The sequence below is a fragment of the Podarcis bocagei genome (genome assembly GCF_964188305.1).
Source record: "Podarcis bocagei genome assembly, chromosome: 4".
Taxonomy (NCBI): Eukaryota; Metazoa; Chordata; class Lepidosauria; order Squamata; family Lacertidae; genus Podarcis; species Podarcis bocagei.
Window position 1 is genome coordinate 32384962 of NC_138128.1, and position 18267 is coordinate 32403228.

At 46.3% G+C, this 18267-nt stretch overlaps 1 protein-coding gene across 3 annotated transcripts in view; it reads left to right on the plus strand.

Annotated features, from left to right (window-relative positions):
• Positions 1–536: 536 nt before the first annotated feature.
• The window catches only part of PAX3 (paired box 3), a 107593-nt gene continuing 89862 nt past the window's right edge, over positions 537–18267 (plus strand). Inside the window, exons 1-4 of one of the 3 annotated variants that reach the window (XM_081192673.1) lie at positions 542–1320; positions 3513–3748; positions 6075–6204; positions 8736–8870. In XM_081192673.1, coding sequence (XP_081048799.1) covers positions 1236–1320; positions 3513–3748; positions 6075–6204; positions 8736–8870 — 586 coding nt within the window. In that variant the 5' untranslated portion in view covers positions 542–1235. Of the gene's footprint in view, positions 1321–3512; positions 3749–6074; positions 6205–8735; positions 8871–18267 lie in introns of all 3 variants that reach the window. The other 2 variants (XM_081192674.1, XM_081192675.1) reach the window with 2 other exon arrangements.

Sequence of the window (18267 nt, forward strand, 5' to 3'; positions counted from 1 at the left end):
TGCACCGAAAGCTGGGTTTCCACTCCCTCCAAATGCTGCTTTGAAAAGTTTGAAAACAGAAGGGAGGGGGTTGAGTGGGGGCTAAGTGAGAGAGAGAGAGAGAGAGAGAGAGAGAGAGAGAGAGAGAGAGAGAGAGAGAGAGAGAGTTTTGCTGGATGCCAGACACACGCCCAGGGGAATCTAGTCTGGAGTTTGAAAGGACAAAGGAGAGTCTCGAGAGAAACGCTGGAGTTTCTCTTGAGTTTCCCTGCGTACAGCTGCGCATTTACAACCTCGCTGTAGAAGAAAGAAAAGGTGGCCCAGAAAGAGAGAGGCAGAGAGGCAGAGAAAGATACTGACTTCAAGCCATGCAAGAGGTTGGCTACTTCCTCATTGTAATCTCTCGCACAGTGGCATTGTGCCAAGAGGAGTTGTAAAAAAAAAAAGGGAGAAAAAAGGAAGGGACCGTCCTTCCCCCCCACCTCCTCCTCCTCCCTCCTCCGCCGCTTCCCTCCCCTGCTCCTCTTGCATTTTCTCCTGTCCAGCCATTCTCTGAAAGAAAAGGCACTTCATCAAGGGAAGAGAGAGGCAAATCCCGGGTCACCCTCCTAAGCCGGAGCCCTTCGATTGTCAGGAGGAGAAGAGAAAGTTGGCGCTGTCGTCCAATCAGCTCGTGTCTTCTCCAGACGGGACAGTCTCCAGGCTGGCCAATCGCGGCGCAGAGATCCTAAGGAAGCTTGGGGTGAAAGAACTAATAAATACTCCGGAGCGGAGCTTCCTTTCACTTCGTATCAACAACAGGAAGAAATCATTCCTGCCACTCAAGCCCAGTTCGTAGCAAAGTGAGCTCATCCCACGGCTGGGACCAGGCATCTCGCGGCTTCCTCGGCAGCCTTTTTCTCCGGGCAAAACTTTCCCCACCTCCTTTTCCTTGCTCACTCTCTCTTTCCCTCGCTCTCACTTTCTCTCTCGGCCACATTTTTGACTCGAGATACCACGTTTGATTGAGAAACAGACCAGGGACAACGACCCCCCTTCCCCCCTTCCCATAGCTTTATCCCTTCCCCCTTTTCTCCTTCCCCTCCTTTTTATTAATATCTTTTTTAACAACAACAACAACAACAGCAACAGCAACAAATCTACTCGATTCATTCTCTGCGGATCTTTTCCCAGAGCTGATCTGCGTTTGCCCTTTCCTCTTAACCTCCGCTATACCTGGATATAATACGTTGAAAGAGAGTCAAGCTGCCTTGAAAATGACAAGTCTGGGTGGAGCTGTCCCAAGGATGATGCGACCAGCTCCCGGACAGAATTATCCTCGCAGCGGGTTCCCATTAGAAGGTAAGACCGTGGAGCAGGAAAATGGGATGTTGGGGTGGGGAGGAGGGGGTGGGGAATCTGTGGCCTGCTTTGGTGCCAATGAGGCCGACTTGGTTATTCCTGGCTGTGGACCTGAACTCTTGAGTTCGTGGAGTTGCGGAAAAACAAGTTGATGTGCACACGCTTAGAAAGGAGCGGGTCGTGAGCAAGAGAGAAGGTTTTAGCTGCCATTGTAGGCACGCTTCCTTGGAAGTAGGTGCCAGCGAAATTAACAGGGATTCCTTTCCAAGGAGACTGGATTGGAGCGTAGCCTAGTTTCAACAGCATGGAAAAGCGCAGACAGAAATGTCCCCCTCTCTCGACACACCCACGAATTATACGCATTACTTTTATGTCAACTTTTTAAAAAATTTGGGGGGAAAAGGAGAGAAGATAGGGAAAAAAACAGGAAGGTCACTGGAGAAGGCAGAGGCAGCGCAGATTCCAAACGAGTTTATTTCCCTCTTTGCTTTTCATGTCGGTTTCACTTGGAGGGTGGAATTGTCACCTGGCTGGTAAGCACTGTAGGTGAGCGAGTCACTAAACCTGGTCGCAGTGTCAGAGCAGGAGGACACCCCAAATTTCTAACTCCGCCAGAAACTCCCTTGCATAAGGGAAGTTTACAGGACGTTCAACCGGCTTTCCCTTGCTTCCTTTACAAGCACAAGCCGGTAATGCCACCACAAAACTAGCAATTCCAATGACTACTGTTTAGGGACATTAATAGGTAGAAAAACGCCTTAAGTGCTGTCAAGCAACTCAGCTCAAACTCTCACTTTCGTGCATGTGGGCACACACCCGCGCAACACACAGCATGGTTCGTGTGGACCTTCGCAGTTTGTCCAAAACATGTCAAGAAACTCCCTTCCATTAATTGAATCTTAAGAGCTTTCCAACTAGGATTTCATTATTAAATGTGGGGGACTTTTCTGTTCCCTCTTGCAAGAGAGACTGAAAACAGGTGGGATCTTTTCCTAGCCTGTTGATTTTCGTATAATCCGCTCAGACGCAAGAAAGTTGGCAACTCTTCAGCGAGTTTACGAAAACGTTAAAGGTGGTTAAAGCAAGCGATGAAACAATACTGTACAAATTGTTTCAGGGCGAAAAGAGTCAGTGTGATCTGGAGAAGGGATGCACAAACAGGTGGGCAAGAAAGCGAACTAATCGGAAACAAGCAAACAAATAAACAAAACACCAAACGTCTTTCGAAATCGGGTTTTCCTGTGACTCTTAATAATAACATTTTTATTCCTTTCCCAAATGCATGGTGCCTACCACTTCCTTTCCAAAACTGCCCCGACATATGAAACGCAAACAGTATAAGTAAATATTAAAGTTGTGGGGGGTTTTTATTTTAAAAAAGACTGTGTTTATTCAAAATGGGGCAGATTGTCACATTCTAGCAGACTTCAGAAGACCCGTGGTTAAATGTCTACGGTGCTTAGATTCTCCCTACAGTGAGAAGCAGGAGACCAGTTGCAGAAAAGTTGCTGTTACTTAAATTTACCCCTTTTTCTGGATCTTTTTGAATCATAAATTGCTTCTTTTTGGGGGGAATTGGCGATACTCCGATTACTTAGAGCACTTGTCAACACTGTTATGTTTTCCTTCCGAGGAAAAGAAAGAGCGATTTAAGAGAAGGAAAATACCTGCGGTAGCCAAAGACTTCCAAACGCCAACCGCGGCTTGTATTAGGGAGTTTTCAACCTAGGAAGAAATATTTATTGAACTGATACCCAAAGCACTTTTTCTCGGAAGAAAATTCAGTGGAAGCCGACCGAGAATAAATATAACCTTCGCGGTTCGGTTTTTAAAACAGATCAAAATGCCCGCTTCGCCCAGAACTATATATCTCTTACAGATATAAGAAAGCCCACAGTTTTGCCACGGCTTAGCCTCTGTTTGCTACGACAGAGACAGCAAAAGGTATCAGGGAATAACTAACCCGTTTGTTAACCAATCCTGAACACGTGCGCGAAAAGTTCCAAGCGAAAGTGTTTCAGGATCCGTGTGCCAGGCTCAAACGATGCCACCAAACGCAAGGGAGAGGGGAAGCTGCCTGGAACGCGCGTCACTGTGTGTCGTGTGTAACTGTCACTGTACCTTGCGTGTAAGTGAGGTAGGCCGCTCGGATACCGAAGGAGCCCTCTCTTCTTTGTCCCCCCTCTGTCCAGTGTCGACTCCGCTGGGCCAAGGCCGAGTCAACCAGCTCGGGGGCGTCTTCATCAACGGCCGGCCTCTGCCCAACCACATCCGCCACAAGATCGTGGAGATGGCTCACCACGGGATCAGGCCGTGCGTCATCTCTCGCCAGCTGCGAGTCTCGCACGGCTGCGTCTCCAAGATCCTCTGCAGGTACCAGGAGACCGGCTCCATCCGGCCGGGGGCAATCGGAGGCAGCAAACCCAAGGTGAGGAAGGCGCAGCGCCGCCAGATCAGGCGAGGGGGGCGGGAATTGGCGGGGGCAGCTTCGGGCCGCGGACCTGAAGAACTCAGTTGCGCTTTTATTCAGAACCTGCTCAATCCAAAGGCCTACAAAATGGGTGCATCACCCTCTCCCTCCCTTCCAGTGCATGCTCCCGGGCGCTTGGGATCTTGTAGCAAGGCATCCGGATTCGGATTATATGGAGTAAGAAAGGACTGGGTGGTTCTGTTAATTAAGGGGGGCGAGGGACAGACGTGCAGAACTTCAGCTCTAAAGTTCCAACCAGTTCTGACCTCCTTGGCTAGCGCACAGGTCCCCGCAGGTCCACGTTGGTGCGCTGCCTTCGCGATCCTGACATCGCTGTGTCTGGGATTTGCAGCGCCGACTCTTCGCTGCTTCAAACGGGCCTGGCAGAGCGCAGGAGCTCTGAACGCAGCGCATTCCTTCCCCCCACCCTCTCCTAGTTGGAACGCTCTCGGTTTTCCTTACACCCCTTTACAACCACCCTAGCCCTGCGGAGATACAGATCCCAACCCCCTTCTAGCGCGTGCATATTGCTGCACACTTACCCAGCCACCCTCAAGAAGCATGCGCCGTTTTTTCTAAGTAGGATCTAGAAAAGTAAACCGTGCACTAGTCCCATTCTCTCCTGGCCAAAGTAACTTTCAGACAGACAGTTGTTAGACCTTGCGGATCCCTCGAAGCAGTGGCGGGTGATGGGGGAGGGGGAGGGGAAGGGGAAGGGGAAGGGGACTATAGCCCAGAACCGGGATCAGCGCACTGCGATGCTAGCGAAGGCTGGGATCCTAAACGACTTTCCTTAACCAGGGCAGGAATCCGCGAGGCTGATAATGGCCTTGGGACAAGTGTGCCAATAAACGCGGAGGTTTAACTGATTTTGGATCACACCACTAACGAGAGTGGACTGTATCCAAGAGAAACTTGAATTTCAGTAATTTACCTTTCCATCTACCCATCTCTGTCGTCCAACTTCTGCTACAAACGTTGCATTCTCATCTCACCCCCAAATATACTTCCTCCTCCCTCTCTGGAAACTAATTATCACTGAATTCAATGTAATCCGGGTAAATGAATTTTGGAGCCAAGCGCTTTATTCCTTCCTTAGCCTTCTCCTCCGAGGTGCATTGCGCAGTCTAGCGTATAAATTACTAGTTTCCCAAACTGTTTACATACAAACGTTAAGAGGTCAGAAAGATACTAAATCGAACAGTCACGTCCCCGCTTCCAGTCTGATTTTAATGTTAATAAAAGTTTGTCTGCGAAACCATTTCCCAACTTTGAATAATTTATTCTGACACTGGGGTTTTTTCCCCCCGTCCTCGCCATTCCCTCCCCATCCCCATCTTAAATGGCAAAGGAACAGATAGGTTTGAAACCTCAACGCGAATACACAGCATTTTAGGGTGGGTTTCCCCCCCCTGTGTGTGTATTTATATTTCTATACATAAAATTAAAAGTAATCTTATTTCATCTTTTAACAGAAGGGGATATTAATTTCCGCTTAATAAAAGGCTTCATGCATGCAGCAAATTTTCGTGAATCTTTAGAAATAGGACGCTGCTGTTGGCTGCAGCAGCCCCTCTTCTAGGTTTTCCGGAATTTGGCTGTTTTTGCTTGGCAAAAGTTTCTATGAACTTTCAGGACTTTTTTTTTAATGATGTTTTGTTCTAATCATAAAGTGAATGGGACCCCCCCACCTTCCCTTCTCTCCCCCCCCTCTTCTCCCTTGTTGGCATTTCATTTTTACACCCCGATACAGTACTTTGAAAGGAGTCCTATTCGATTCCGATCGACCTTGATTGCCAACCTATGGCTTTAGGAAGCTACCGGAGGGTTTCCTTTCTAATTTTGCTCTGAATCCTTTTGCAAGCCTGTTTCGTGTCACACAGAAGACAGCGTTTCTTGGGCTCTCAGTTTTCTTTTTCAAACGTGAGTCCTGATTCTTTAGCCCCCCCCCCCCCCAATGCTCAGTTCCTTTTATGGGGAGTGCTGCTAATTTTAAAAGCCCATGTTCGAGTCATTTCACATCTTTGCTTCAGCTGTTTTCTGTCAAATTGGCACCCCAGGGTCTGCAAAGCCGAGGAGATGAAGGATTTGTTCAGGAAGTATCCGGGATTGGTCCTGACTTTCAGCAGCATCAGTCTGATTCCACCCCTAGGCTGAGCCCTCGATGTTCATTCATCCTCGTGGAGCGCCGGGTTCTCCCACCCCCCACCCCCGCTTTCTTTCCCATCTCTCTCCCCGCAAAGTGTCCCAACTTTTGTTCCTTTCTGGGTCCTTTCTATTAAAGCAGGTGACGACGCCGGATGTCGAGAAGAAGATCGAGGAATATAAACGAGACAACGCGGGCATGTTCAGTTGGGAGATCCGGGACAAGCTGCTGAAGGACGGCGTGTGCGACAGAAACACTGTGCCTTCAGGTAAGTCCGAAGGGGACTCATTCAAAATGCCCTTGGGGTTCACCAGCTTCCGGATCCTGCACCCACTTAAGCCGATTGCACAGATCGACGACGTCTGGCATGGCAGGAAAGGGCTCAACCGCAGAGCATCTGCTTGGCCCCCCCAAGGAAGGGTTGAGAGCCTCTATATATTGATATATATTGATAGGGAAGTTGATTCAGTTGATTCTGGTACACCAGCTCCCAGGTCAGTGTGCGGAAGGTGCCATCGAAATTAGGGGAACGCCTCTAAGGAAAGAGGCTAGTGCCCTCGAAAACTTCGCTGGAATTGTCAACCCAGCCCTGAAAATACTTCCTTACAGACAGTCGTTATTACAGCTCGATCCTAAGCGGCTTTACTCGCAAGGAAGCCGCACTTAATTCAGTGGACGAAAAGTCTAAGAAAGACCGGAGCTTTCACTCCCATGGATTTCATTGGAACTTTCCCCCACCAAATAGCACAATTAAAGTTGCAGGCCGGATCGATGTCGGTTTAAACACCAGATATATATATATATGATTGTTTTAGAAGCTCGCCCTGCCTTCCTCTCCCCAACCCCCCGCCCTGAGTTCCCATAAGAGACATCAAACGACGCTGCTCTCGACAGACTGCAGGCTTTCACGGGCCCTGTGGGGCCTTGCGCGACTTGCTGGATGAGTGTCTATGATCTGGCTTTATCTTATAGGCATTGGATGAAAGAAACCGAGGGAAAGAGATCGTGTAGCGTTGGGGAAAAGGCTGCGAGCCGGGCTAGGTAGTGGGACGTAGTAAAAGAAGACAAGCAATCTTCGTGGCTTGTCATTTCCTTGAGTTCTCATAAATCCGGGTGATCCGATTAACTACCATTGAAGCACATGTAGCGACGAAGCATCGGGCTGGGAAGGTTTGTTTTTAATTAACATCCTAGAGCATCGCTTTCCGCTTCTCTCTCTCTCTCTCTCTCTCTCTCTCTCTCTCTCTCTCTCTCTCTCTCTCTCTCTCTCTCGCTCTCGCTCTCGCTCTCGCTCTCGCTCATTCCTTTCCTCCCAGAGCAACAATCCTGGGACGGGAATGTTTAGCAGGCCAGGGATTGGAAAAAATAACCCCCCCCTTTTTTTAAAAAAAATAGCACAATGTATAAGAAGCACAAGGACATTCTTTATGTTTTATTTATTTTGCTCATTGGGAATGGAAAAGGGCTTTTGCAAACGGTGCGATGCGATTGTGCCGTCTTGTTTTCTACTCCGCGCATCCTCTGAGAAAGAAAGGGGGGGGATCACTCTTCCTCGGAAGAATTCCAGAACTAGTCTATCGAGGCGTTTCGCGCTGAACCGAGGCAAGAAGTGGATTGTAAGCTATTTTAGATCAGGAAGCGGTGGCGGGGAGTAGGTGGGCGAGAAGCCCGTGGGAACGTGGAAGGACTGATTGGTGGTGGCCCCCCGACATAGTCAAGACTTGGAAGGAATTAGTTCTTTGATGGTCCAGCGCGGAAAAAATGCGGTGCGCTGAGTTAAAATATCCAACTTTCCTTCCCCAGGCAAGTTCATGCCTATAGCAAAAAGAAAGGAATTTAATAGCCTGATCCGCAACCAGTTTTGGGAAGCGAAAGTTTTGGATTTGAACTCAAGTTCACCCCAGAACCTTTACAAAGTTCCATTGAGATCGATGAGAGTGAAAATCCATGGGAGGAGAAGGACTTTCACTCCACCCAGCCAGATGCACCCGAAGCCCGTAGGGTTAATACATACAGTATATTCTGCTCGCTGCTGTTTTGCAACAAAGGTTTAACCTAACTCGAAATGGCTTCGACGTGAGGCTGCATTTCTATGCACGCTTTTTTGGGGTGGGGGGTGGGGTTAAGCCGTAATGAACACTTACTTCCGAGTAAACTTGCAGAGGAATGGGCTGCAAAGCTTCCAGAGCTCCAAGATCCGGATCTTTTGCGAGTTTATTCGGAAGTCAATCTGCACTGCGCATTCAGAGGTGTGCTCAGTGTGGCTCTCTCAAGGCAGTGTTCATACAATTACAACCTTTTACATGGTTATTATTATTTTTTAATGTAGGGTACCAACCTCTCTTTAAATCTTTCGTTTAGTTGGAGTGGAAATCCTGATTTCCTCGCGCTTCAGCTGTTGATCATATTAACGCTTTTAAATGCGCACGGGGTCTTTCCTATTTATTTCTTCGTTTGTTTGTGTTGGGGGTGGGTGGGAAGAATTATACATTCACTCCTTCAGTTTTTTTAAAAAATATATGTCAAGACTGTTTACAACAGAATCGTAAAAATGCAATAAACGGCCGAGCAGTCGTAATCCTTTAAGCTACAAATCAGAAGGAACGCTAAACTTTTCTGTGATGAGCGAGGGATCCGAAAGGATTCGCCCCGAGACTGCCAAACGCCACTAGTCCCGAAGGAGGTTCATTGCCAACCCCCCCAGCACATAAGCAAAGGATGCTCTCCACAGTTAGTTGCAGCTGCTGCCGCCTCCATCCAGCTTCTGCCTTCAGTTATATTTCCCCCTCTTTCCCCAAGTGAGCTCCATCAGCCGTATTCTGAGAAGCAAATTTGGGAAGGGAGAAGAAGAAGAAGCCGAGCTGGAGAGGAAGGAAGTGGAGGAGAGCGAGAAGAAAGCCAAGCACAGCATCGACGGCATCCTCAGCGAACGAGGTAAAGGGCGGCCGGCTTCTTCTTCTTCTTTGAGGGGACCGAGGCGCCGTTAGAGAGTGCAAAGATGATTGATCAGGGCCTATAGCTTTATGGGACAGAGGAAGATGTAGAAAGGCTAGGGGAGCCGTCGAGCATGTTGATCGAAGGGGGATGTTAGGCGTCGTCGAAAGGGTAGTACTGGCTGCTCCGTTTCCATTTAGGAGAATCTCCGGGAGAGACACTTCGGTGGTGTTTGGCTTTGGAGGGGAGGGGTGGAGATGGGCTTACCCAGGTGTCGGCGGAGAAGCCCTCCTTCGCGATTGTGAAAAGAGGACCCTTTAAGGGTGAGACTTTTGGGCGGCAGCTTTAGGTAGCTTCAGGAAAGAGAGAACCACGCACGAATAGGTCCCCAGCTCCCAAGCCCCTGAAAGGTTTCCCGGTTGAAGAGAAGTTGGTTGAGATGACTGCTCTCCTTGTCTGCCTATCTATTGGTGGTGCATGCCAGTTTCAGCGAGATATTGTGACTCTTTCGGCCAACAAGTGGTGCAGTTGGGTAAATTTTGATTCTGGACTTAAGGGCCTTCGTCACTCCGGCACTTACTTAAAAACATGGTGAGCCCCTTGCTGCGTTTCCCCTGTCTACTAGATCATTCCACTCTGCGGGGGCCCTGGACGTCTGCCCCAAAGTCCCATCCTGGCGGTACAACTGTCCTAAACAGGTTTATTTGGGAGTTTTGCAGGATGGAATTATGTATATAGGTTTAGGTCTCGCGTTTAGACAGACTCCAGTCTCCGCCTAACTGTATTTATGCTACCTTTTGTCTGGGAGTCGCAGTACTATCTTTGGCGAGATCTGCCTCAGGAAGAGGACATCCCCACTGAAAGAACATGTCTTCCGTGGTCATGTCTTCCGCGGTTCCAACAGTACAGACAACGATACTTGCTGTACTCCTCTTGTCCTTTTCTTGTGTCTGGCGCCTGACACAGGCAGAAATAAAAGCAGGTAGAGATTCTTCCTAGGATGGAGAAAGAGCAGGGATCAAAGTTTCACTTCTGTGTGAGGCGGCTGCCCAAGGCACAGGATCAGGGCCGGGAAGAAAGGTGGCAACCTGATAGACCGTCTAGTCAGCCTGTAGCTTGTAGCCCAGTTTCCCCCTTCAAATGTAAACACACTGACTAAAACTCATTTTGATATTTTACGCCTGCTTGAAGTCCCACACCCATTCGGTGCGCTGAAAATCTCGGGCTGAAATCTTGAGCACAGTTGCCCAGGGGAAAGCACCCGATGAACTCAACGGGACTTACTTGTGAGGAAACAGGGAGCTGGGATAGGGCCCTAAATGCTAATTGTCAGACAAAAAAAGAAACAAAGTCCCATCCTTTCCGATGGTACGACTTCCAAATTGGTGTCCTTGCAGCTTGCTTGCCTGTTTGCTTGCTTGGAAGCAAGTCCGCTAATTTCCGTCGAGCTTCCGTTTGCATCCAGGGTCGTCGCCTGCTCTTTAACCGAAGGATTTTTTTTTTGGAGGGGGGGGGCAGGCGTTATGGGGGAGGCAGAACCGAGTTATCTGTGATGCAATTGGTCAGTTAACTATTTTTATTTACTTGATTTGGAGGGGGGCAGCTGCCTCCCTGGCCCCCCCTACGCCCGTGGCTCAGGGAAGAGTTATTATTCTCCGGCTCATCCGTGTTAGGCTAGGATGGGACGGAAAGATGACAGTCTGTCTGACCCTGAGTAAGATTTGCTCTCGTCTCTCGTCTTCTCTACTCCCGTTGCTAGGAAGTCGATTTTGCTGGGCTCTGTTGCAAATTAACACGCTTGCTTGGAGCTAACTTATCTGAAAACGTTGGGATGCGCGCTTTTTGCGCTGCAGAACCGGCCTGGCAATGTGTTTTAATGCAGGAATGGGGGGGGGGGTTGCGTTGTAGGCCTCCCGGTACTAGCAACCTTTACGCGCAAGGAAGTAATAGTGCGATCCTATCCACGTTTACTTAGAAGAAAGTCCCCAGGCGTTCGATAGGGCTTTACTCCCTAGTAAGTGCGCCTGGGATTGCAGCCCAAGGGAGTCCCACGGCATCCCGGGGGCGCTTTATTTCCAAGCTGGAGCGCTGAGCATCTTTGCCAGAGAGACAGCGCGATCCTGCGCCCAGGAAAGCAAGTAAGCAAGCGAGCAGGATTGAATTTAGCCGGTGAACAGGCATAGGAAAGCTTTTCTCTGACTAAAATTTGGAACAGGCATGAATGGACGGAACCGGAGGTTACAACAACAACAAAGTTATCGGCATGTGTGGGTTATGGAATGGGCTGCCAGAAACGCTCGATTCAATTCTGTGTATTTCTGGGTGAGCCGAAGAGAGGGAGAGAGAAAGAGAGAGGAATGGATGGAGGACACCCAGTTGTGTGAATTCCATGGTCTCTAAACAGCCCAGTTGGAGAGTTCTAGTCTCTTATTCACTTTAATTTCATGTTATTAGACAACTCTTCCCAGAAGTGGGAAGAGTTCTGAGTCTGATGTTCTGATCAGCAAGCGTGTGTGTGAAATCTAGAAGCAGATAAGGATGCACGTCCAAAACTTCATTCCCCTCCCCCACAAAGTAAGGCTCCCTCCCCCGCCTTTTAAATCTCACAGTGTTCAATTGGCGTTATTTATGAAGAGTTCGCAATCTGGGGGGAAAGAGGCTCCCAGTAGGGGTAGGAGTGGGGGGTGGGAAGTGGGGGGGGGGGAGAGGGGAGATTCGTTGTCTGAACTCGTTGTGAAAAGCTAGTTGCTCAATCGTGTGGCCAGAGCCGTTTAGTCCCTTCCCCCCTGTGTCCTTAAATCTGAACAATATTTTGGGTTAGTCAAGCTGAAGTCATTAAATAAAAAGGGACAGGGGAGGGGAGGGGGGAGGAGGAGGAGGAGGAGGAGGAGGGAGAGAAGTCCTTGAGAGAAGGTCGCGATCCTGCCCGTCCCCCCCGTCCCGGGCTTCATGTCAAACGAGAGATCTTGCCCGTTAAAGTAGGATAGTAGCGTGCATAAGCCATCTTTACTACTATTGTAGTGGGCTTTGCTTACTTTGAAGTAAAAATAAATAGGCTTGAGATGGCAGGAACGCAGGAAGATACCAGATCTATATAACAATATCTATATGCTGCTCTCCTCCAAAGGCTACCTGGGTTGTTGATTTATAGAACTTCCAAGTTTTATTCTAGCAACAGAGGGAAGAAAGTGAAAGAATAAAGAGAGAATTTTTTGAAAAAAAGGAACTCTTTCTCTCTCTGTACACACATGCGCGTGCACATACACATTTAATGTGAAAAACAAACCATAGCTAGATTAACACACAGTCTGGGGCTATGATTCTATTTTGAACCTCTGCTGTGCATGCTTAGTCTGTTGCAAATCCTGCTTCAATAAGACCTACTACATATAGAAAGATTGCAGCTTTGCATTAACACAGTAACAGGAGTCAATAGAGCTGACTTCCAAGTAAGTGCATTTTGGATCAGGGTGCAAGATAGATTTCCATCTGCTTCAATAGGGTTCTTCTTCCCCACCCCCACCCTCAAATTCAGAGTCTGTTGCAGTTGCCATCTAAAGGAGGGGAGGATCCTTAATCCACTTCTCTACAGGTTGTCTGTTGTTGATGTTGGAGCTGGTTTTCCAAGACCTTATGGCTTGAGTCGGCAGACGGGGCTGTTGCCAGTGCCGGGATGACTTGTTGTTTGAGGTTCCCCTCGCACTCCTCCTCCAAAGCTTGCCCCTTGCACATCCACCATAGGCCCTGGAGAACAGGAGACAAAAAGTACCAAATGAGCTGGTCAAACATTTGTACAACTTTTCCAGCTTTTACAAAGAAGGCCTTCTATACACAATCTACACTTGGAGATGAACTTGGAAAACAAAGAGGGGAGAGTCCATTGAAACTCGCACTTTAGCTCTGGCCAGACAAAGGTTCAGCTCGCAGCAGCTTGATGTGGACAAAGGAAGGCAACCTTTTTATAATTCAAGGAGAAAAGAAGAGAAAACAGGCCCTACAATAGGGCCAGAAAAGACATTATGGGCTTGCAATGAGGGATGAATTATTCAATGAGCCCCAATAGCCAATGCTCTGAGGAGTTTTATGGACTCTCCACCGTGGAAAAAGTGGCTATTTTCACCTACAAAATGTCTCTAGCCTTTCTAGACGGCTAGAGATGCCGACAGCCATTCAGGAAGGACAACTGAAACCATTCTTTAAGACTATAGCATCCCTCCACATTGTAAAAAGAGAGGGGAGGGGGAGGTGACACCCTCAAGCCTACTAGAGATTTAAGGAGAGCTGCATCTTCACAGTGTTCAAATGTATATGTCAAGAAAGAGAGGCACAAATGGAGAAAAACAATGCCAGCAGGTTCATGGGTTTATTTTTTTTATTTTTTTAAGGCAGATTGGTCACTGAGCAGGAGGCCTCTGCACTGAATGTAGATTTCCACTCTCTTAAATCTTAGCAGCGGAATAAACTGTGGGGTGAAGAAAGGATGGCTAGGGAAGAAACAGCTAATGTTAATGGCCAACACATTTTTATTAATGACAATGCCTGTTTTCCTTGCATTGTGCCCAGTCTTGAGCTCATTTATTTGAAAATGAACCTTGTTGATTTAAAACTTAGGTAAGGATCTTTGGATGGAGGTGTCTTGGTTCTGGGCTAAGTCATGGTGCCAAACCTCAAGAACACCGAATAACTGTTATTTATTTTATTCAGTCCTTAACAAAATGCATTTCAGATCATTTTTGGCATTTCAGAACACATATTCCCCAAAATGGAGGCACTCCAAGTGACAAACAGTTTTTTGTTTTGAATTGAATCAGGAAGTTTAATCATAAACATATTTGCAAAGGCTATTGGAAGTCTTGCTATTTGTTCCTTCAATATCTGTGAAATAAATGGATTTTTTTTTGTCAGAGCAAAACTTAAAGGATAATCATTTTTTTTTGTTTCTTTTAACTCTAAATGTGTCTTTAGTAAGCTGATAACTACTGCAACTAATAACAGTGAGAAAAATGGAATATGGTTAATTTTCTGAGCCTCAAGAAATGGAGATTTATTGTTGCCATTATATAATATTGATGGCTGTTTCTAAATGCTCAAAAGAATTGGTATCAGTGGATTTGTTTTGAAAACATTATGTATGAAATGAATCTTTAAGACACTTGCCGGAATCTCAACATGTTTGTGCAGAAGTAATTATTATTGAGTTGGAGCTGAGATAACCTTACGAACTGCATCATAAGCTTTCTTTTAGATTTCCTTTATGAAGGCATTGGTTTATGACTGGTCTTGCTCTTGGTTCTGTGTTGGAAACTTTAGAATTATGAACAGAAACTTCTGTGGTAGAAACTCCATGGTTATGAATGGTGCAATGACCTCTCATGAAATGTTTCTCCAGCGATCTCTATGAAATGTAGGCTTCACACATTTCAGAAAGAGCTGGCTTTCTGCATCTCCAACCTTTTTTTTTTTTTTTAAAAAAAAACACCTAACAAAAACAAAACAAAAACAGTTCTGGGAAAATGTAGAGAACTTTGCATAATTCACAGCTAAGTCTTTCACTATAACTTTGTTCTCAGACATGTTGACATCTAGGGATGAGATGAGTTAAGACAGAAATTGATTACATATTTTTCTTGAAATTTTAAATTGTACTCTTCGGTGCTGGATGTGGTTGAAATATTTTACTAGCACATGAAGAGATTTTGCTGTACACTAGTACTTATTATTCAATCCCAGCCTTAATCTCAAAGGAAGAAGGTATTTGTTAATGTAAGCAGCTGCTAATTTGGGAAAGATTCCTACGATTATGAGTGATTTAAGAAGAATAAATAACAACGCCCCTTCCCCGAAAGTCAGTTTGACCTAGTGGAGTTGTGATATTTGTTGTGTTGCTGGTTGCAGGAAACTCAGGCTCAAATCTCTGATTTTCCAATTTGGGCATTACTTTGCATATCCCATCTTGTAGGGTTTTTATGCAGGTAAAATAAAAAACCAACAGGACAGATTTCAATTTTTTTTTCAAAATACAAGTATTCAGATACTCACAGTGAAGTGGACCAGATTATCTGATTATGTGTGAGCCTTCCTAGCTACATTTTAAAAAATGCACACTAGTTGTTGTTGTTAAAGTTTCTGTAGCACCCATAAACAGGGCAGTTTACATTATAAAAAATACAAAAATACATAACATAGTAACAAAGAAAGCAATAACACCCCCCCCCCAGTTTAAAGTGCCATAGATTGTTTAATTAGCCACAGGCCTGAGAGAAGAGGAATGTTTTTGTCTGTTGCCTAAAGATACGTAATAAAGATGCCATGTAGGCCTTCCTGGGGAGAGCATTCCACAAGTGGGGAGCCACCACAGAAAAGGCCTGTTCTTGTGTTGCCAGCCTCCGGATATTTTGCAGAGGAAGCACACAAAGAAGGGCTTCGGACAATGATCCCAGGGTAGTTGCCTGTGTATTACAAATAACACTTATTGTTCCCAATCAGACCATCTCATATATAGTTCTAGAACAGGAATGACTACCCTTATTGGACCTGAGAGCCACATTAACCTTTGCCAAACCCTCCCTTCGAGGGCCACATGTCAGCATTAGGTGTTCCCACCTCCAGTCTGCACACACAACACTGGGAACCCACACTGTGGACACACACAGTAGAAACACATACACAGTCTCAGATGTTCCCTCTGCAGCTGAGGTTTAAACCTCTTCACTTAGTGCAGCACAGTCACAACTTTAATTTATTTTCTTTTTGCCAAACATCAATGGATTCTTGGGGGGCAAGAGGAAAATAAGTTGCTTGAGGGGTTGAATCAGGCCTGTGGACTAGGTTCTCTCCCGACCCCTTTACCAACCTGTTATAAGGATCCCTGTTCACGAATCGTTTTCTATGGATAACAGTGCTGCCTCCATCCCATGATTTGTGTTTCATTGACCTTGCAGTTGAAAGGACCTTTGGGTTTGCTTTCTATAATGGTCTCCTAAAGAAAAATAGTTCTGTGGTATTCTTGGTTTAAATTCTTGCTTTTTTGAAATGCACTCCATAAATTCTATTTCCTGTAGTTACAGTGTATGAATGCATTTCGTTCCTTGGAGGGTTGCAATGTTTCTTGTGGCAGCATCTAAAATTAGATTTCAGTGTCTTCAAACTAATGCTATTGATTGTGAAGGATATGACTAAGATGCCTTAACTAATTATTTGTGTGGACCAGTGTATAGTCTCTCTTTTTTAAGCGTATAATTTTTTTTGGAGTGTTATCACTTTTGGCAAAACAACAAAGTTCTGCTTGATTTCGAGTCAGTTTGTTTAGGGTCTCCATTTGAGACTGCTGCTTATTGGAAGGCCTATCCTATCCCTCTAAACCAGCCATCCTTAACATAGTGCCTTCCAGATGTTTTGGATAACCCACTGGGGTGATGAGAGTTGTGGTCCAAAGCATCTGGAAGGCAGCAATCTGGGGACGGCTCCTCTGAACAAAAGCCCCTCCAGCCTTGGTTCAGGGTGCCAACAGCCTGCAAGGCTTACCCTTGTCTCTGGTTCTGCATGTACTGAGAGGGAGGGTCTGTATACTGGCAATCTATTGGAAGACAACACAATTGAATATCTAAGATGGGCAGTCCCCAGCTCCCAATATGTGAAATGTGAGCCACTGGACATGCACGTATGTGAAGTTCCTTTTCAGCAATAATACATGGCTTCATCTCAAATGGCCATACCATTTGCAGGCCTGGGATCAATAATGTAGATATTTCCTGTCCACTCATTGCTCTTGGCTGGGTAAGGATTGGTGTGGGAGGAACCCCTGCTATAAAAATGTGAAGTGAGTCTCAAATAAGTGGCTGCCATGCTGGTGTTGGTACGGCAAGGGCACGACTGGAAACCTGCTTGTCTGAGTCCAGAGTGGTTACGAAGAAAACTTCAAAGCAGCACACACTGTAGGCATGGACGGGGAAGACTCCTGAAGATGTCACTGTGAATTGGTTTACTGCTCATGCATTTCTTTCTGCACCTCTGCAATACATTGTGAACCTGCACATTGTAAACAGATCACCACTAAGATCCCAAAATACATTGCAATAAGTTTCTAGTGCCCTTCCCCAACCAAAATTTACCACAGTTAGAAAAGGGATTGGGGGGGGGATCAGCATCACTGCCACCTATGGCAAACAATTATTGGGAGTTGCACCATACTAGAATCTGCAACCATGGGCACATATGGTGGTTCATTTGAGGGGCACATTGATAGTCTTCTTGCAATTGCTAAAGAAATAAAGCAGACGAGAAGCCTTTGTATTGACCTGAGAAGCATTCAGTGACACATGGTGGTGTTTTTTTTTAAATGAATAATTCCTTGACCCTGTATTGTTCTGGCTTACCTGTGGATATCTCCCTTGCCTGTTTCCAAGTTTGGGAAATGATGTGGTTTTAGCCTGGAATGGAAGCTCTGGTCAAGTGAAAAGGAGATAGACAACCATCCTCTCTAGGCCTTCTCCCGGCTCCTTGTGAAGCATGTGCTTGCGAGACATTGCTGTTTCTTTTACTGCTGTGCTGGGTGACTCCTCCTGCTCGGCGCTTGAATGGCACTCTCTGTTCTCTGACCCAGTGGAATTGGCCTGCAGGCATGGTCACAATGAATTGTTCCCTAGTCATGTGCACTATTCCAAAGAGCTCTACTCATCCCAACCCTCTACCCTTGGCTTCAGTGAGAGAGCAATTCAGGCTGGAGCAGACTAAATTGCCTCCTTTCTTTCTCTCTCACTTTCATCTCGGCCAAGCCCTCCCTCCCTTCTCTTTATTTCTTCTTTGCCCCAGGCACACATTAGTGCAATTTCTTCAGCCACCGCTATTTTGAAGGGGTGTGTGTGTTGTGGAGTGGAGGGTTCTTTCTTTCTTTTTGAGAGAGAGAGAGAAAAAAAAGATGCGGACACAAAAGGCCCGCTCAGTAACTAAAAAGCTGAGACCAATGCGGCTTCTCTAGCTGGGTGATGCTTTTCCTGTTTGTGAGTTTGGGGAAACATTTTTTGCTTTGTGCTCTAATAGAACCAGAGGACAGATGCTGACTGTAAATGGGACACGCGACAACCGGCCTCTAGCTTAAATATTTTGAAGCAGCATTACAATTACTGACTTGATACGCCAACTTTGAAGTGGTTGCACATGATCTAAGAGACTGTTGGGCCTCTATGGATGATCAGATGTTTAGGGTTTTGTTGCTAGGCATGGGTTTTTAAGGATATTTTTTGGCTCATTAAAGCATATAAATATTTTGCAATGACTAGTCAAAGCGGAGATAACGTTGTCACATCCAGATCCCAGGCTGTCATTAATCATTTTCTTTATTATCACAGAAGAGCTTACTGGTCCTGAATGGGGGAATAGATCGTTTTCATTTTCTACT